Genomic DNA, 19,480 nt, shown 5'->3' with positions numbered 1-19,480 from the left:
CATCTATACCCTTCTACACATGGCTGTGCTCAGTCCTTTTCACTATAGTTCACACATTGAGGAGGGTTAGGGTGAAGAGCATCAGCTGAGACTCACTTATTCACACTCACTCACTCACTCATTCACACTCACTTATTCATACTCACTCACTCACTCACTCACTCACTCACTCACTCACTCACTCACTCACTCACTCACATATTCACTCCCCCACTCACTCACTCACTCACTCCCCCACTCACTCACTCACTCATGTATTCACTCACTCACTTATTCACTCACTCCCCCACTCACTCACTCACTCACTCACTCACTCACTCACTCACTCACTCACTTATTCACTCACTCACTCACTCACTCACTCACTCACTCACTCACTCACTTACTCACTTATTCACTCACTCACTCAACTCACATACTCACTCACTCACCTCACATACTCACTCACTCACTCACTCACTCACTCACTCACTCACTCACTCATTTATTCACACCCTCACCTATTTACTTACTCACTCACTCACTTGTTTACTCACCCCCCCCCCCCTCCCGTATGTGTCCATGCGCTGAGCTCCAGGGCGGGCGGTCATGGTGGTGTATGTGTGTGTGTGTGCGTGCGTGTGTGTGTGTGTGTGTTCCTCTCCCCAGGTCATTCATTAACAGGGAACACAGTCCATCCTGCAGCTCCCCTCAGTCTGTTAAGCACACACTCACAAAATGGACACTCAGATGCTTTCAGAGTGACAGAAATCAGCCGGGTTTCGAGAGTATCGTGATCTTAGCATTGCACTTAACTTAACTGCATTACACCATTGTGTTTTGACATCTCAGACATTGTTGAGAGATTAATGTTTTTTGGACACTGACTGTCAATTGTCTTTAGACATACCTGGGAGGTGAGATGGGTTGGCTTCCAGGGACGCTCCTGGGCTTGTAGACACTCCTCTCCTCTCCTCTCTCCATTCCTCTCTCTCCATTCCTCTCTCTCCATTCCTCTCTCTCTCTTGCTCTCTCTCTCTCTTTTTTTTCTCTCTCTCTCTCTCTTGCTCTCTCTCTCTCTCGCTCTCTCTCTCTCTCTCTTTTTCTCTCTCTCTCTCTCTCTCTCTCTCTCTCTCTCTCTTTTTCTCTCTCTCTCTCTCTCTCTCTCTCTCTCTCTTGCTCTCTCTCTCTCTCTCTCTCTCTCTACAGGCGTTATAGTGTTGACATGTTACTGCTGTGCTGATGTGCTGAACATGATCAGTGTTGAGAGCCCAGAGTGTGTGTAGAGCTGTGGCTCTGTAATGGATTACTACTGACAGTGTTTAGCCAACAAGTTCAGTCAGGATATTGGCTTCAGATCCGGCCCATGCGTGAGTTTCAAATACAAACAGAATCAGCTCGCCGCCACTTGCTGTGTTGTGTGGGCACACGTGTGTGTGTGTGTGTGTGTTCGCACGTGTGTGTGTGTGTGTGTTTGTGTGTGTGTGTGTGTGTGTGTGTGTACGAGCGCACGCTAGACCCACTGACAGCAGGATTACCGCCTCCTGATTTACTTGTTGTTGCTTGGCTGGCGGCGTTTGAACCCGCGTGCCCAGAGCTGCCGTCAGTTAGACACGCCGACGGCAATTACACCAACACACGAGCAGGGACAGGCTCCGGCTGACTAACCAGCTTTTTAGATTGATTTATTTTCACTTTTCTATAACAGAATATAACAACAGAAAGTTAAGAGATTGTACAGGTGAACATCTAGAAACCCCCAAAGGGCTTATAAAATCGATGTCACCTCTAAATCATTGGTACATACTGTAATCATTAGAGTAGTAGCTTTTCCCCTCTTGGTTGGTCGGGCTGATTAATCACTGTGTGCATGTAGCCAGTGTTCCACCTGCAGGGCTGTAGACTGAGGTCATGGCTGAAAACGGTTGGGGGTCAGCTGGTGTGGAGTGGCTCAGTGCTGCCCCTCCTGGTGAGGTAGGGGAAGGGCCGTGTGTGGTAGGGTCAATGTCCACCTCCCATGGGCCTGGCTGACAGCTGTCAGCATGGTCGGGTGGGCTCCTAGAGGTGCTTATCTCTTGTCTAATTAGGCCAGTGTGTCCGAGCGTGCGACCCCATCTACAGTGACAGAGCCCCCTTGATGTCAACGCCCCCTGGCTGTTTGATTCAGCGCTGGATTGGACTCATTTTAGGCTCTCAAGGTCCAAACCTGGATGAAGCCATTTGTGTGTTTGGTGAGCTGCTCTTGGTTGTGGCCGTATGGGAACCCAGGCCTGTCCCTGTGGACGGGGCAGTGTGGACGCACCCTGGACCTGTCCCTGTGGACGGGGCAGTGTGGACGCACCCTGGGCCTGTCCCTGTGGACGGGGCAGTGTGGACGCACCCTGGGCCTGTCCCTGTGGACGGGGAAGTGTGGACGGGGCAGTGTGGACGCACCCTGGGCCTGTCCCTGTGGACGGGGTTAGTGTGGACGGGGTTAGTGTGGACGGGGTTAGTGTGGACGGGGCAGTGTGGACGGGGCAGTGTGGACGGGGCAGTGTGGACGCACCCTGGGCCTGTCCCTGTGGACGGGGTTAGTGTGGACGGGGCGGTGTGGACGGGGTTAGTGTGGACGGGGTTAGTGTGGACGGGGTTAGTGTGGACGGGGTTAGTGTGGACGGGGCAGTGTGGACGGGGTTAGTGTGGACGGGGTTAGTGTGGACGGGGTTAGTGTGGACGGGGCAGTGTGGACGGGGCAGTGTGGACGGGGCGGTGTGGACGGGGCAGTGTGGACGCACCCTGGGCCTGTCCCTGTGGACTGGGTTAGTGTGGACGGGGCGGTGTGGACGGGGTTAGTGTGGACGGGGTTAGTGTGGACGGGGTTAGTGTGGACGGGGTTAGTGTGGACGGGGTTAGTGTGGACGGGGCAGTGTGGACGGGGTTAGTGTGGACGGGGTTAGTGTGGACGGGGTTAGTGTGGACGGGGTTAGTGTGGATGGGGCAGTGTGGACGGGGCAGTGTGGACGGGGCGGTGTGGACGGGGTTAGTGTGGACGGGGCAGTGTGGACGGGGTTAGTGTGGACGGGGCGGTGTGGACGGGGTTAGTGTGGACGGAGCCAGAGATGCCCACCGGCCAGACATGTCCCAGTCGTCTCCGTCTCAGCGTCTCTGTGAGCGTAGAGACGACTCGTCTGCTTTGAGTGCAGATTAAGTGGTTCAGTCCCAGCTTCCTCTCTGGGCAGACAGACCTCTGAGAGAGAGAGAGAGAGGAGAGAGGGAGGGAGGGAGGGAGAGAAAGGGAAGGAGGGAGAGAGAGAGGGAAGGAGGGAGAGAGAGAGGGAAGGAGGGAGAGAGAGAGGGAAGGAGGGAGAGAGAGAGGGAAGGAGGGAGAGAGAGAGAGGGAAGGAGGGAGAGAGAGAGAGGGAAGGAGGGAGAGAGAGAGGGAAGGAGAGAGAGAGAGAGGGAAGGAGGGAGAGTGGGAACGCTGAAGACAGGAATGGAAGGAGGCCCGGGGAGGAACACGCTGAGGTCAGCAAATACAAGGAGGAAGAAAGGAAACACGAACGAGGCCTTGAAGTGAAGAGAACAGAAGTGAGTGAGTTAAGGAGGGAGGTAGAGAGATTGTGAAAGCGAGGGAAAGACGGAAAGAAAAAAAGGAGGTTTCTGCCAGAGGAGGAGAGAGAGTGGAGCCCAGCCTGCTGTCTGTGGGAGAGGAGGGGGAGGAGCAGGAGAGAGGGAGAGAGAGAGAGGGGGGGGAGAGAAGGAGAAAGAGAGAGAGAGGGGCAGAGAGGGGGGGGGAGAGAGAGAGGGGGGGGGGAGAGAGAGAGGGGGGGGGGGGGAGAGAGAGAGGAGGGGGAGGAGCAGGAGAGAGAGAGAGAGATTCTTCTGTTCTGGGATCTCGGTGGCGACGGGAAAACAATGGCCCTCTCTTTATTCTCTGAGGGCCTGCGGTCGCTCAGCCTGTTCTCTGCCCTCTCTCATTCTCTCTCTTTATCACTCTATCACTCTCATTCTCTCTCTTTATCACTCTATCACTCTCATTCTCTCTCTCTCATTCTCTCTCTATCACTCTATCACTCTCATTCTCTCTCTCTCATTCTCTCTCTTTATCACTCTATCACTCTCATTCTCTCTCTCATTCTCTCTCTATCACTCTATCACTCTCATTCTCTCTCTCTCATTCTCTCTATCACTCTATCACTCTCATTCTCTCTCTCATTCTCTCTCTTTATCACTATCACTCTCATTCTCTCTCTCTCATTCTCTCTCTCATTCTCTCTTTATCACTATCACTCTCATTTTCTCTCTCATTCTCTCTCTATCACTCTATCACTCTCATTCTCTCTCTCATTCTCTCTCTTTATCACTCTATCACTCTCATTCTCTCTCTAATTCTCTCTCTTTATCACTCTATCACTCTCATTCTCTCTCTCATTCTCTCTCCTTATCACTCTCATTCTCTCTCTCATTCTCTCTCTTTATCACTATCACTCTCATTCTCTCTCTCATTCTCTCTCATTCTCTCTCTTTATCACTCTATCACTCTCATTCTCTCTCTTTATCACTCTATCACTCTCATTCTCTCTCGCTCATTCTCTCTCTTTATCACTCTATCACTCTCATTCTCTCTCTCATTCTCTCTCTTTATCACTCTATCACTCTCATTCTCTCTCTCATTCTCTCTATCACTCTATCACTCTCATTCTCTCTCTCATTCTCTCTCTTTATCACTATCACTCTCATTCTCTCTCTCTTTATCACTCTATCACTCTCATTCTCTCTCTCTCATTCTCTCTCTATCCCTCTATCACTCTCATTCTCTCACTCTCATTCTCTCTCTTTATCACTCTATCACTCTCATTCTCTCTCTCTCATTCTCTCTCTTTATCACTATCACTCTCATTCACTCTTTATCACTCATTCTCTCTCTCATTCTCTCTCTTTATCACTCTATCACTCTCATTCTCTCTCTCATTCTCTCTCTTTATCACTCTATCACTCCCATTCTCTCTCTCATTCTCTCTCTTTATCACTCTATCACTCTCACTCTCTCATTCTCTCTTTTTATCACTCTATCACTCTCATTCTCTCTCTTTATCACTCTATCACTCTCATTCTCTCTTTATCACTCTCATTCCCTCTCTCTCATTCTCTCTCTTTATCACTCTATCACTCTCATTCTCTCTCATTCTCTCTTTATCACTATCACTCTCTTTCTCTCTCTCATTCTCTCTTTATAACTCTATCACTCTCATTCTCTCTCTCATTCTCTCTCTTTATCACTATCACTCTCATTCTCTCTCTCATTCTCTCTCTTTATCACTCTATCACTCTCATTCTCTCTCATTCTCTCTCTTTATCACTCTATCACTCTCATTCTCTCTCTCATTCTCTCTCTATCACTCTATCACTCTCATTCTCTCTCTTTATCACTCTATCACTCTCATTCTCTCTCATTCTCTCTCTTTATCACTCTCATTCTCTCTCTCTTTATCACTATCACTCTCATTCTCTCTCTCATTCTCTCTCTTTATCACTCTCATTCTCTCTCTTTATCACTCTATCACTCTCATTCTCTCTCTCATTCTCTCTCATTCTCTCTCTTTATCACTCTCATTCTCTCTCTCTCATTCTCTCTCTTTATCACTCTATCACTCTCATTCTCTCTCATTCTCTCTTTATCACTATCACTCTCTTTCTCTCTCTCATTCTCTCTTTATAACTCTATCACTCTCATTCTCTCTCTCATTCTCTCTCTTTATCACTATCACTCTCATTCTCTCTCTCATTCTCTCTCTTTATCACTCTATCACTCTCATTCTCTCTCTTTATCACTCTATCACTCTCATTCTCTCTCTCATTCTCTCTCTATCACTCTTATCACTCTCATTCTCTCTCTTTATCACTCTATCACTCTCATTCTCTCATTCTCTCTCTATCACTCTCATTCTCTCTCTTTATCACTATCACTCTCATTCTCTCTCTCATTCTCTCTCTTTATCACTCTCATTCTCTCTCTCTTTATCACTCTATCACTCTCATTCTCTCTCTCATTCTCTCTCATTCTCTCTCTTTATCACTCTCATTCTCTCTCTCTCATTCTCTCTCTTTATCACTCTATCACTCTCATTCTCTCTCTTTATCACTCTATCACTCATTCTCTCTCTTTATCACTCTATAACTCTCATTCTCTCTCATTCTCTCTCTTTATCACTCTCATTCTCTCTCTCATTCTCTCTCTTTATCACTCTCATTTATCACTCTATCACTCTCATTCTCTCTCTCATTTTCTCTCTCATTCTCTCTATTTATCACTCTTATCACTCTCATTCTCTCTCTCATTCTCTATCATTCTCTCTTTATCACTATCACTCTCTTTCTCTCTCTCATTCTCTCTTTATAACTCTATCACTCATTCTCTCTCTCATTCTCTCTATCACTCTTTCACTCTCATTCTCTCTCTCATTCTCTCTCTCATTCTCTATCTTTATCACTCTATCACTCTCATTCTCTCTCTCTCTCATTCTCTCTCTCGTTCTCTCTCGCTCTCATTCTCTCATTCTCTCTCACTCGCGCTCTCTCTCTATCACACTATCACTCTGTCACTATCTCTCTCTTTATCACTCTCTCAGTTTCTCACTATGTTTATCTCACTCTCTCTCTCACTCTCTATCTCACTGTCTTATCTCTCTGTAACTCTCACCTTCTCTCTCCGTCTCTGTCGACTAGCGTTGGAGGCGGGGCTGTGATCTGGGCCGTGGGGGGGGGGGCGGGGGTGTTGATCTGGGCCGTGGGGGTGGGAGCGTGATGTTGATAACACGCTGTGAAGCTCGGCTTCTGCGTTGTGTGATGCGCCGCTGTAATAACAGTGTAATAACACCGTGTTCATGCTAACATGCCCAGAGCGTCGGGGTCAGAGGGGTTGATTGTGTCAGAGGGAGGGAACACAGGTGAGCAGCTGGAGAAAGAGCTGTTTTCTAACGTGATCTGCTTTTATCCTTCTCTCTCCATCTCTATCTCTCTCTCCATCTCTCTCTCTCTCTCTCTACATCTCTCTCTATCTATCTCTCTCTCTCTACATCTCTTTCTATCTGCATATGGCGGAGTTTGGACTGCAGTCAGTGTCAATGAGGTGGAGGTGGATGGCTCTGGAGATGGTGAGATGCTCTGACCCTCCTCCCTCTTCCTCTAAACACACACGCACACACACACACACACACACACACACATACACACAGTAATAGATAGATTGCTCCAGCCGTATATAGTTGAGGTGTGAATAGCTGAAGGTCTGTCTCTCTGCAGTGTTCTCCTTCCCCTCCCTGTCCAGCGAGGACGGGGTGATGGGGGTCAGCAAGCCCCTCCCCAAGCAGCTCTGGGAGGCCAAGAGGGTGAGAGCACGCGTGTGTGAGCATAACACCACGGTCTGATCAGGCCACTCTGACACACACACACACACGTTTCAGGGGACTCGGTTTAATCAACGGAACTCATTTCCTGTCTCAGGTCCAGTCCCTTTCCTCGCGGCCCAAATCCTGTGAAGTGCCTGGAATCAAGTAAGTGAACACTGGGATAAAGATAACACATGGAATATTATACTCATGATGCTTTAAAACCTCAAAGGCCTGTTGCTGGACATTGACCGGGTGCAGCCGCAGACCCAGAGGCCTCTGAAGGAAGGCTGAGCTGCTCACTGAGGAGGGAATGACGGCATGTGAGCGGCGTGGTGTTGGTTGTTTGGGTTCAGGAGGGAATGACGGCATGTGAGCGGCGTGGTGTTGGTTGTTTGGGTTCAGGAGGGAGTGACTGGCATGTGAGCGGCGTGGTGTTGGTTGTTTGGGTTCAGGAGGGAGTGACTGGCATGTGAGCGGCGTGGTGTTGGTTGTTTGTGTTCAGGAGGGAGTGACTGGCATGTGAGCGGCGTGGTGTTGGTTGTTTGGGTTCAGGAGGGAGTGACTGGCATGTGAGCGGCGTGGTGTTGGTTGTTTGGGTTCAGGAGGGAGTGACTGGCATGTGAGCGGTGTGGTGTTGGTTGTTTGTGTTCAGGGCGCCTGATGGCGTCGTTGACAGATGAGCCACGCATTGTTCCAGGGTTAGGGTAAGGGTTACGCATTGTTCCAGGGTTAGGGTAAGGGTTACGCATTGTTCCAGGGTTAGGGTAAGGGTTACGCATTGTTCCAGGGTTAGGGTAAGGGTTACACATTGTTCCAGGGTTAGGGTAAGGGTTACGCATTGTTCCAGGGTTAGGGTAAGGGTTACGCATTGTTCCAGGGTTAGGGTAAGGGTTACGCATTGTTCCAGGGTTAGGGTAAGGGTTACGCATTGTTCCAGCTTGTTTGTGTTGTGGGTTGACGGCAGTATCAGTAGTGGGTCTGTTAGTCACTGCTGGGCCAGATCTAATGACCAGCAGCAGGGCCTCATCCTCTGCTAGGGATGAGGAGCTAGGGATGAGGGAGGAGGAGTTAGGGATGAGGGAGGAAGAGCTAGGGATGAGGGAGGAAGAGCTAGGGAGGAGGGAGGAGGAGTTAGGGATGAGGGAGGAGGAGTTAGGGATGAGGAGGAAGAGCTAGGGATGAGGGAGGAGGAGTTAGGGCTGAGGGAGGAGGAGCTAGGGATGAGGAGCTAGGGATGAGGGTTAGAGGGATAACTAGTTCTGACCCCCTTGAAAACAAGATAATTCATCTCAAGGGGTTTATCCTGTTACAGTAAATTTCAAAAACTAAATAAAATAAAAAGTAATAAGTAAATTTTGCATCATTTAGCATTTTTTATCCAAAGCGACTTACAAAATTGTATTTAAAGTACAGTAGGTAGTCAGTGTGCTACTACTCGCCAGAATTCACAAGTGCATCTCCTTTCTAAACAAGTGACTAAGAGCATAATCTAGTGCTGAAGACAAAGTGCAAGAGTAGCAAAATAAAAGTATAAAACCCAAGCATCGCCATAATATCATGGGTGACATCAATAATTTCCAAATCCCTCCTCTGTAGCCCCCCCCACCCACCTGGCCGGGTTTCTCTCCTTTATCACCTCATACAGTAGCATAGGAGTAAACGAGCCATGCTACTCTTATTACTGTATAATAGCATAGGAGTAAACGAGCCATGCTACTCTTATTACTGTATAATAGCATAGGAGTAAACGAGCCATGCTACTCTTATTACTGTATAATAGCATAGGAGTAAACGAGCCATGCTACTCTTATTACTGTATAATAGCATAGGAGTAAACGAGCCACGCTACTGTTATTATAATAGCATAGGAGTAAACGAGCCATGCTACTGTTATTATAATAGCATAGGAGTAAACGAGCCATGCTACTGTTATTACTGTATAATAGCATAGGAGTAAACAAACCATGCTACTGTTATTATAATAGCATAGGAGTAAACGAGCCATGCTACTGTTGTTACTGTATAGTAGCATAGGAGTAAACGAGCCATGCTACTGTTATTACTGTATAATAGCATAGGTGTAAACGAGCCACGCTACTGTTATAACTGTATAATAGCATAGAAGTAAACTAACCATGTTAGTGTTATTACTGTATAATAGCATAGAAGTAAACGAACCATGCTACTGTTATTATAATAGCATAGGAGTAAACAAACCATGTTGGTGTTATTATAATAGCATAGGAGTAAAGGAACCATGTTAGTGTTATTATAATAGCATAGGAGTAAAGGAACCATGTAAGTGTTATTATGACGTAGTGGTTAACCCTGTCTGTCTTGTCCTCAGTATCTTCCCGTCTCCGGAGCAGAGTGCCGGTCTGTCCCACTACCAGGGCTCCCTGAACACGGGCGGCTCGCTGCCCGACCTCAGCAACCTGCACTTCCCCTCGCCGCTGTCCACCCCCCTGGACCCGGAGGACGGGGCCGGATACCCCAACCTGAGCGGGGGCAGCAGCACCGGCAACCTGCCCGCCGCCATGATGCACCTGGGCATCGGAAACTCGCAGGGTGTGTGTGTGTGTGTGTGCGCACCTTTTTGTGTTTAGGTAGATGTTTTGGGTGTGTCTGGTCAGGAGTTGTCACTTTGGGGCCATCCTTTGTGGCTTATCCTCACACTCACTCACTCACTCACCCACTCACTCACTCACTCACCCACCCACGCACTCACTCACTCACTCACTCACTCACTCACTCACTCACTCACTCACTCACTCACTCACTCACCCACCCACCCACTCACTCACTCACCCACCCACCCACCCACCCACTCACTCACTCACTCACTCACTCACTCACCCACTCATCCACTCACTCATCCACTCACTCACCCACCCACCCGCCCGCTCGCTCGCTCACCCACCCACCCACTCACCCACTCACACCCACTCACTCACACTCACTCACTCACTCACTCACTCACTCACTCACTCACTCATCCACTCACTCACTCACTCACTCACTCACTCACTCACTCACTCTCTCACTCACTCACTCCCGTAAATAGGTAATGAAAGCCTGTCTCTGGGGAAGCAGACTGTGTTGAGGAGACTGTGTTGAGGAGACTGTTGAGGAGACTGTGTTGAGGAGTCTGTTGAGGAGAGTTAGTTGAGGAGACTGTGTTGAGACTGTTGAGGAGACTGTGTTGAGGAGACTGTTGAGGAGACTGTGTTGAGGAGAGTTAGTTGAGGAGACTGTTGAGGAGACTGTGTTGAGGAGACTGTGTTGAGTTGGTTGTGTTGAGTTCTCTCAGTGGAGCCTGGAGGGGAACGGCTCTCCAACCAGAGAGATGAAAATAGAGGGATCCCTCTGTCTCTCTGATCACAGCCACATCCGCTCGGTCCTTCCTCTGTGTGTGTGTGTGTGTGTGTGTGTGTGTGTGTGTGTGTGTGTGTGTGTGTGTGTGTGTGTGTGTGTGTGTGTGTGTGTGTGTGTGTGTGTGTGTGTGTGTGTGTGTGTGTGTGTGTGTGTGTGTGTGTGTGTGTGTGTGTGTGTGTGTGTGTGTATGCGCGCGCGAGCATGCATGTGTGTGTCTCTCTTGCCCTCTGCGCTGTGCTACAGTCAGCCTGGCAGGAAACCAGAGTCCCAGGGGACCTTTGACCCCATGCTGGACAGAGACAAACAGCTCTCTTCTTTTCCCCTGCTCTCTCTCTCCTTTCGCCCTGTTTTCTCACTCTGTTCTACTCTGGTCTCCCCTCCATTCTGTCTTTCTCCTCCCCTCTCTCTCTCTCTTTCTCTCTCTGAACGTTCTCTCTCTCTGAACGAGAAGAACAATGGTGTTCAGTGTTTTTGGGGTGTGGACTGAACAGTGGGCTGGAAAACTCAATCCATACATCACAGCTTCCACTGAGCATTCCCTCAGTCTGACCCAACCACACCGCTCTCTCCATGACCGCTCTCTCCATGACCGCTCTCTCCACGTCTGACCCAACCACACCACTCTCTCCATGACCGCTCTCTCCATGACCGCTCTCTCCACGTCTGACCCAACCACACCGCTCTCTCCATGACCGCTCTCTCCACGTCTGACCCAACCACACCGCTCTCTCCATGACCGCTCTCTCCATGACCGCTCTCTCCATGTCTGACCCAACCACACCACTCTCTCCATGACCGCTCTCTCCATGACCGCTCTCTCCATGTCTGACCCAACCACACTGCTCTCTCCATGACCGCTCTCTCCACGTCTGACCCAACCACACTGCTCTCTCCATGACCGCTCTCTCCATGTCTGACCCAACCACACCGCTCTCTCCATGACCGCTCTCTCCATGTCTGACCCAACCACACCGCTCTCTCCATGACCGCTCTCTCCACGTCTGACCCAACCACACTGCTCTCTCCACGTCTTACCCAAGCTCTCTCTACCTCCTTTAACACCAGCCGATTCAACTCACTGATTCTTTATTGGCATCAAAACATCCTCACACTCTGCCAAGGCCAGCTACCTCACACACTACCTCACACACGCTACCTCACACACTACCTCACACACACTACCTCACACACACTACCTCACACACACTACCTCACACACGCTACCTCACACACGCTACCTCACACACTCTACCTCACACACGACCTCTCTCTCTCTCTCCTCCAGGCCTCTCCTCCTCGCTGAGCAACCCTTCCATCCAGGCGTCCCTCAGCAACCCTTCCATCCACTCGTCCCTCAGTAACCCCTCCATCCACTCGTCTCTGCGCCTGTCCTCGCTGTCCAGCCCCCCCCAGGGCGCCATGAGCAGCTCCCCGCGCCGCCGCCCCGCCCCCATCAGCCCGCTCACCCTGTCGCCCGGTGCCGAGCAGCGCAGGGGGCTGGCCAAGCAGCTGTCCCCCACCATGTCCCCCTCGCTGTCCCCTATCACGCAGGTGGGTACGCTCGCCCTCCGCCGCGTAGATCTCTCTCCATCAACATGTCGAGGCTGGTCTCTAATCCTCTGACCCCGCCCCTCTGTCCTTTCCAGGGGGTCGCTCTAGACACCAGCAGCTTACCCATGGAGCCCCCCCCCCCTTACCCGCTCTACCAGCAGTCCCAGCAGGCTTTGCACCAGCAGCAGCAGCATCAACAACATCAACAACATCAACAACAGCAGCACCACCAACAACAACAACACCAGCAGCACCACCAACAACAACAGCACCAGCACCAGCAACAACCTGGTTCACCTCTGCAGAACGTCTCTCTGGACTTCAACTCAAGCCCTGTGAGTCGACTGCTCGATCCCCTGAGAAAGACCAGTCAGTCAGAGAGAGAGGGCCAGTCAGAGAGAGAGAGAGACCAGTCAGAGAGAGAGAGAGAGCCCAGTCAGTCAGAGAGAGAGAGAGACCAGTCAGAGAGAGAGAGGGCATCAGAGAGAGCCCAGTCAGAGAGAGAGGGCCCAGTCAGTCAGAGAGGGAGAGAGACCAGTCAGAGAGAGAGGGCCCAGTCAGTCACAGAGAGAGAGAGAGCAGTCAGAGAGAGAGAGAGAGAGAGAGAGGGGGCCCAGTCAGAGAGAGAGAGAGAGAGAGAGTGTGTGTGTGTGTGTGTGTGTGTGTGTGTGTGTGTGTGTGTGTGTGTGTGTGTGTGTGTGTGTGTGTGTGTGTGTGTGTGTGTGTGTGTGTGTGTGTGTGTGTGTGTGTGTGTGTGTGTGTGTGTGTGTGTGTGTGTGTGTGTGTGTGTGTGTGTGTGTGTGTGTGTGTGTGTGTGTGTGTGTGAGAGAGCGAGTGAGCTAGCATACCGGCTGTGGTGGTGTATCTGGCAGTCCAGGCAGAGAGACAGTATTACTAGTTTCTCCTCAAGCTGCTGTCAGTAACAGAGAGAGAGAGCGAGAGAGCAGTCAGAGAGAGAGAGAGAGGGCCCAGTGTCAGTTTTCTGTGTGTGTGTGTGTGTTTGTTGCACGGTGTATCGATACTAGAAAAGTACCGTGATACTCTGTCGTCAAAAACGGTACAATACCCAAATTTAAAGTATCGATACTTTAAGAAAGACAGTGTTTTAATAAGAGCCGTATATATTGAGTCGCGTTCATGCGACAGTGAAGCCGTGTTTGTTTGTAGGCTAGAGCGCTCTGCTTCTCTCTCCCAAGATCCCCCGTGTCGCGGGGCAGTATGTGTGTGTGTGTGTGTGTGTGTGTGTGTGTGTGTGTGTGTGTGTGTGTGTGTGTGTGTGCGCTCTCTCTCTTTCTCTCCTCGCTCTGTCACTCTGCAGCGAGCAGCGCAACAGTTTTAACTAGTCTAACCTGAGATGGCTACAAATACAAATGTCACCCGTCCACAGCTTGTTGATAAAGCTGATGCGCGCAGCGAAATCTGGCATTATTTTGCGTACAGAGCTGACAGTGAGGGCAAGTCCACGGACATTACAAATCCCATCTGTAAACGATGCTACAAATCTATACAAACCAAGGGAGCCAATACGACCAACCGGGCAAAGCATCTTGCAGACAGACATGCCGACTTTTTACAGTACACAAAGAATTCAAAGAGCGACAGGTTAGCGAATGTGATAGAAGATAAGATACACACAGCAACAACAGTACTGTATACAAACGAAGGATATTTAGCCTACCTTATGTTTGAATGTATGAATGCACAATACATTTATTGCACCAGATGATAATCTGAGAAGCTAATTTTCATCTGTAGCATGAGACTTTTAGCTAGCATAGCTGCAGCCTGGTTGCAAGCCTAGCTCTGCCTAGCGCACGTGTGACAAAAAAAATCAATACCTGCTCCGACCTCCTAGAGCGAGAGAACTGTTAACCATGAGACCATTATCTCTTCTGATAATTTGGAATAGCAAAAATGCTTTAATAGGCCTGGGTTAATTAATTATAATAATAAGCTTTTCAAGTTCTTCTGATTATCTCACAGTTTGCAACAACATAGGCATAATTTATTGATTTCTCCCCACACAGACAAACAAACAGAAGCCAGCACAATCCCAAACCACCCAGTCGAGGCAGCCTTCCCTTCCAGCTGTTTGAAAGCTACAGGAAATATGATAAAGACTCAAAATATGCAAAAATACTGAACAGAGCACTAAAAAAAGACAATTTAAAGTTCCATGTTCTGTCATCTATTATTCCATTGCTTTTCCTTATGTTTTAGATTTTCGACGTGGTATCGTTTCGGTATCGAGATATTTTGGGCAGGTATCGTATCGAAGTCATAATTTTGGTATCGTGACAACACGTGTGTGCGTGCGTGCGTGCGTGCGTGCGTGCGTGCGTGCGTGCGCGCGCGCGCTAGCATACCGGCTATGGTGGTGGTGTGTATCTGGCAGTCCAGGCAGAGAGACAGTAGTTACTAGTTTCTCCTCGAGCTGCTGTCAGATCTGTCCCACCGGGACACACTTACAGCTCTTTATGATGGACCAATCACCAGGCCCTCCTGGTTCAGCCGGCCAGACACTCGTACTCTTCCAGGACCGTCTGTCATGAACGCCGTGGTAGCAGGGATCAGGTTCTCCTGGTTAATAAGGAGGTTGTATTTAGCCCAAATAGACGTCCAAACGCTTAATGGGTGAGCTTGATTGGAGACCAGCTGGCTGCCTGTGTTTGAATCAAGGGCTGAATGAGTGAATGTGTAGGAGAAAATATGTCGTCGTTATGATGGGGTCAAAGGTTAGCCTGCAATGGAATTTTCTTTACCTTGAAAACCAGAGCACCTGCCCATCATGGCACACTGTGTCACCCATGATAAACCTGAGTCACACACACCATGATAACCCTGAGTCACACACACCATGATAACCCTGAGTCACACACACCATGATAACCCTGAGTCACACACACCATGATAACCCTGAGTCACACACACCATGATAACCCTGAGTCACACACACCATGATAACCCTGAGTCACACACACCATGATAACCCTGAGTCACACACACCATGATAACCCTGAGTCACACACACCATGATAAACCTGAGTCACACACCATGATAAACCTGAGTCACACACCATGATAAACCTGAGTCACACACCATGATAAACCTGAGTCACACACCATGATAAACCTGAGTCACACACCATGATAAACCTGAGTCACACACACCATGATAACCCTGAGTCACACACCATGATAAACCTGAGTCACCCCATGATAAACCTGAGTCACACACACCATGATAACCTTGAGTCACACACACCATGATAACCCTGAGTCACACACCATGATAAACCTGAGTCACTCACCATGATAAACCTGAGTCACACACACCATGATAAACCTAAGTCACACACACCATGATAACCCTGAGTCACACACACCATGATAACCCTGAGTCACACACCATGATAACCCTGAGTCACACACCATGATAAACCTGAGTCACCCCATGATAACCCTGAGTCACACACCCCATGATAACCCTGACCACGTCTCTTCCAGCACAACAACATGGCAGCGTTCTTCAACGACCCCTTCATGGACCAACATTTCTCCAGTCGCCAGGCCAAGACCCTGTCCTACCAGGTAAACCACCTACTAGACCCTGGTTACCAGGTGAACCACCTACTAGACCCTGTCCTACCAGGTGACCCTGTCCTACCAGGTAAACCACCTACTAGACCCTGTCCTACCAGGTAAACCACCTACTAGACCCTGGTTACCAGGTAAACCACCTACTAGACCCTGTCCTACCAGGTAAACCACCTACTAGACCCTGGTTACCAGGTGAACCACCTACTAGACCCTGTCCTACCAGGTAAACCACCTACTAGACCCTGGTTACCAGGTAAACCACCTACTAGACCCTGTCCTACCAGGTAAACCACCTACTAGACCCTGGTTACCAGGTGAACCACCTACTAGACCCTGTCCTACCAGGTGACCCTGTCCTACCAGGTAAACCACCTACTAGACCCTGGTTACCAGGTAAACCACCTACTTAGACCCTGGTTACCAGGTAAACCACCTACTAGACCCTCTCCTACTAGACCCTGTCCTACCAGGTGAACCACCTACTAGACCCTGTCCTACTAGACTCTGTCCTACCAGGTGAACCACCTACTAGACCCTCTCCTACTAGACCCTGTCCTACCAGGTGATCACCTACTAGACCCTGTCCTACTAGACCCTGTCCTACCAGGTGAACCACCTACTAGACCCTGTCCTACCAGGTGACCCTGTCCTACCAGGTGAACCACCTGCTAGCGGCGCAGAACAAGGTTTTCAGAGCTCCAAAAGACAACATGTTATGCGTGGACCTCAGTGAAAGACGAGGTAGAATAGTTTCCCTAACCCTAACCCTACTCTAACCCTACTCTAACCCTAACCCTACTCTAACCCTAACCCTACTCTAACCCTAACCCTACTCTAACCCTAACCCTACTCTAACCCTAACCCTACTCTAACCCTACTCTAACCCTAACCCTACTCTAACCCTAACCCTACTCTAACCCTAACCCTACTCTAACCCTACTCTAACCCTAACCCTACTCTAACCCTAACCCTACTCTAACCCTAACCCTACTCTAACCCTACTCTAACCCTAACTCATACCCTAACCCACGTCAGTGAGGCTGCTTAGCTGGTACATGCATCTATTTCGTGTATTAAGCAAACTAAGATGAGAGTTGATTTTATTTATATTCATTTTATTTAACCTTTATTTAACCAGGTAAGTCAATTGAGAACAAGTTCTCATTTACAATGACGACCTGTCAAACAGGTCGGAGCACATCAAATCCTAAACAAATGAAAACGGTAACGGTAACGGTTGATAATGGTGAAACTGTCCTCCCCAGCTGGACCAGTTCAGCATGCTGGAGAACGCTATGAGCTCCATGGCGGGGGGCTCTTATTTCGAGGCCGGCCCCTCTCCCTCCTCCCTCTACTGCTCCCAGGCGACCCTCATGGGTCTGGGCGGGAGCCATGGCAGCCTGCAGGACCTGCAGATGAGGCCCAACATGTTCTACTCCAACTGCAGCGGTGGCGTGCCCAACATCATCCTCACAGGTGGGTCCTGCCCAACATCATCCTAACAGGTGGGTCCTGCCCAACATCATCCTCACAGGTGGGTCCTGCCCAACATCATCCTCACAGGTGGGTCCTGCCCAACATCATCCTCACAGGTGGGTCCTGCCCAACATAATCCTCACAGGTGGATCCGGAGGCAGCTGGATCACGAGCCAGTGGGCGTGGCACCAGCCTAGACTGGCCAGGGGGCATGGTACCAGCCTAGACTGGCCAGGGGGCGTGGTACCAGTCTAGACTGGCCAGGGGGCGTGGTACCAGTCTAGACTGGCCAGGGGGCGTGGTACCAGTCTAGCCTGGCCAGGGGGCGTGGTACCAGTCTAGACTGGTTGCCCCATCACTCCCGAGGCCCCTGCGGCCGACAGACGCGGTCACGGCTCTTCTGTCGCTGCCCATCTTTCGCCCCAGGCTCAAAACTAATCTCTTCAAGAAGTACTAGAACGATCCTTCCTCTCAAGCACCTATTGTATTTATATTTTGCTACTCTTGCACTTTGCTTTCAGCACTAGATTACTCTTTTAATCACTTGTTTAGAAAGGAGATGCACTCGTGGGTTCTGGCGAGAAAGATAGATAGATAGATAGATAGATAGATAGATAGATAGATAGATAGATTCTTTGTCCTTTGCAGGAAATTCATTTGTCTGTACAGTGCTACACATAATACAGACCCACTACACAAGTACAAGTAGTGTATGTAATGACCACCTACAGTATAATGACCACCTATAATGACCACCTATAATGACCACCTATATATTAAATGCTATTATTGTGAATAGCTTTGGATAAAGGCGTCTGTTAAATGACTGATGTAATGATGGGGGTCTGGGGGGCTGGGTTACTCTAGATGAAGGAGAAGGAGCTGATCTATCCCCCTCTCCCTCCAGACGAGTCAAACCCAAACCTGTTGAAGGACATCAGCAGCGCGCTCTCCGCTGTCCCGGAGTGTTTCGACTCGGAGGGAGGCTTCCCATTGGAGGATGAGCTGCGCATCGAGCCTCTCAGCCTGGACGGTCTGAGCATGCTCAGTGACCCCGACATGGTTCTGCCCGACCCCTCTGTGGAGGACAGCTTTCGCAGTGACAGACTTTGAGAACTCTCGTGCAAGCACACACACGCTCGCGCAAACACACACACACACAGCAAGGATCACCCACGCTTCATTTAAAGGTGTATAAATCTATAAGTACATCATGCAGACAATCTGACTATCGAGCCATAAGGTTGCTGAACGTGCCACCACTGCCACTGAAATGAGACAAATGTGAAACAGACACACACACACACACACACCATGTCATAAGAATAGACTTGTGAACAGACACTGTTTACAAATACTTCACATCCAAATTCTATAACCCTCATTTTAAATAGTGGTCATTTGAAGATGGAGGGGCGTGTTCGTCCCTGCGCCCCTGCCCCCCACCTCCGTCTCCCTCAGCTGAACCCCCCCTCCGACGGCGCCGGTCTCAGAGCGCCATCACCGAACGTGAGAGAGACCGACACGCACACTCAACACCCAGCCATCTGGCACTGCCACAGGGAGGGAGAGAGAGAGGGAGAGAGGGAGGGAGGGAGGGAGGGAGGGAGGGAGGGAGGGAGGGAGAGAGAGAGAGAGAGAGAGAGAGAGAGAGAGGGTGCTGACTGGTGACTGGACGATAGCCCTGTCTTGGATGGTGTCCAGGCTGCTCTCACACAGCCCGAAGTACAGATGCATGAGGAATCTCCCCTCTGAAGAGAAGCGTGTTGATGGACGGGTCCTGGGTCTCTGGGGGGTCCTGGGTCTCTGGGGGGTCCTGGGTCTCTGGGGGCTCCTGGGTCTCTGGGGGGGTCTCTGGGGGGTCCTGGGTCTCTGGGGGGGTCTGTGGGCCCCGGGGGGGGGGGGGGGGGGGGGTCCTGGGTCTCTGGGGGGTCCTGGGTCTCTGGGCCCCGGGGGGGGGGGGGTTCTCCTGCCCGTCACCAGCTCACACCTCCCCACCTCATGCTGTGCTCACGGCCATGTCGCCGTGGTAACTCGCCACATAGCAACACCATCGCTATGGTTACAGCCAATGGCAGCCTTATTGCCATGCAGTACCAGTGCAGCACCTTGGCCTGTCACCCATGTCC

General features: G+C 50.1%; 1 protein-coding gene across 1 annotated transcript in view; it reads left to right on the top strand.

The window, feature by feature from the left end:
* crtc3 (CREB regulated transcription coactivator 3) overlaps positions 1-18,902 on the top strand; it is a 58,198-nt gene extending 39,296 nt beyond the window's left edge. Inside the window, exons 7-15 of the mRNA XM_084437162.1 lie at positions 7,074-7,112; positions 7,261-7,346; positions 7,462-7,511; positions 9,697-9,917; positions 12,010-12,275; positions 12,371-12,610; positions 15,783-15,866; positions 17,141-17,351; positions 18,259-18,902. Of these exons, the coding sequence (XP_084293288.1) occupies positions 7,074-7,112; positions 7,261-7,346; positions 7,462-7,511; positions 9,697-9,917; positions 12,010-12,275; positions 12,371-12,610; positions 15,783-15,866; positions 17,141-17,351; positions 18,259-18,464 (1,403 nt within the window). The 3' untranslated portion in view covers positions 18,465-18,902. The remainder of the gene's footprint in view (positions 1-7,073; positions 7,113-7,260; positions 7,347-7,461; positions 7,512-9,696; positions 9,918-12,009; positions 12,276-12,370; positions 12,611-15,782; positions 15,867-17,140; positions 17,352-18,258) is intronic.
* Positions 18,903-19,480: the final 578 nt, after the last annotated feature.

Source organism: Borostomias antarcticus (genome assembly GCF_949987555.1).
Source record: "Borostomias antarcticus genome assembly, chromosome: 4".
NCBI lineage: Eukaryota > Metazoa > Chordata > Actinopteri > Stomiiformes > Stomiidae > Borostomias > Borostomias antarcticus.
This window is presented reverse-complemented; position numbering and strand designations above follow the sequence as displayed.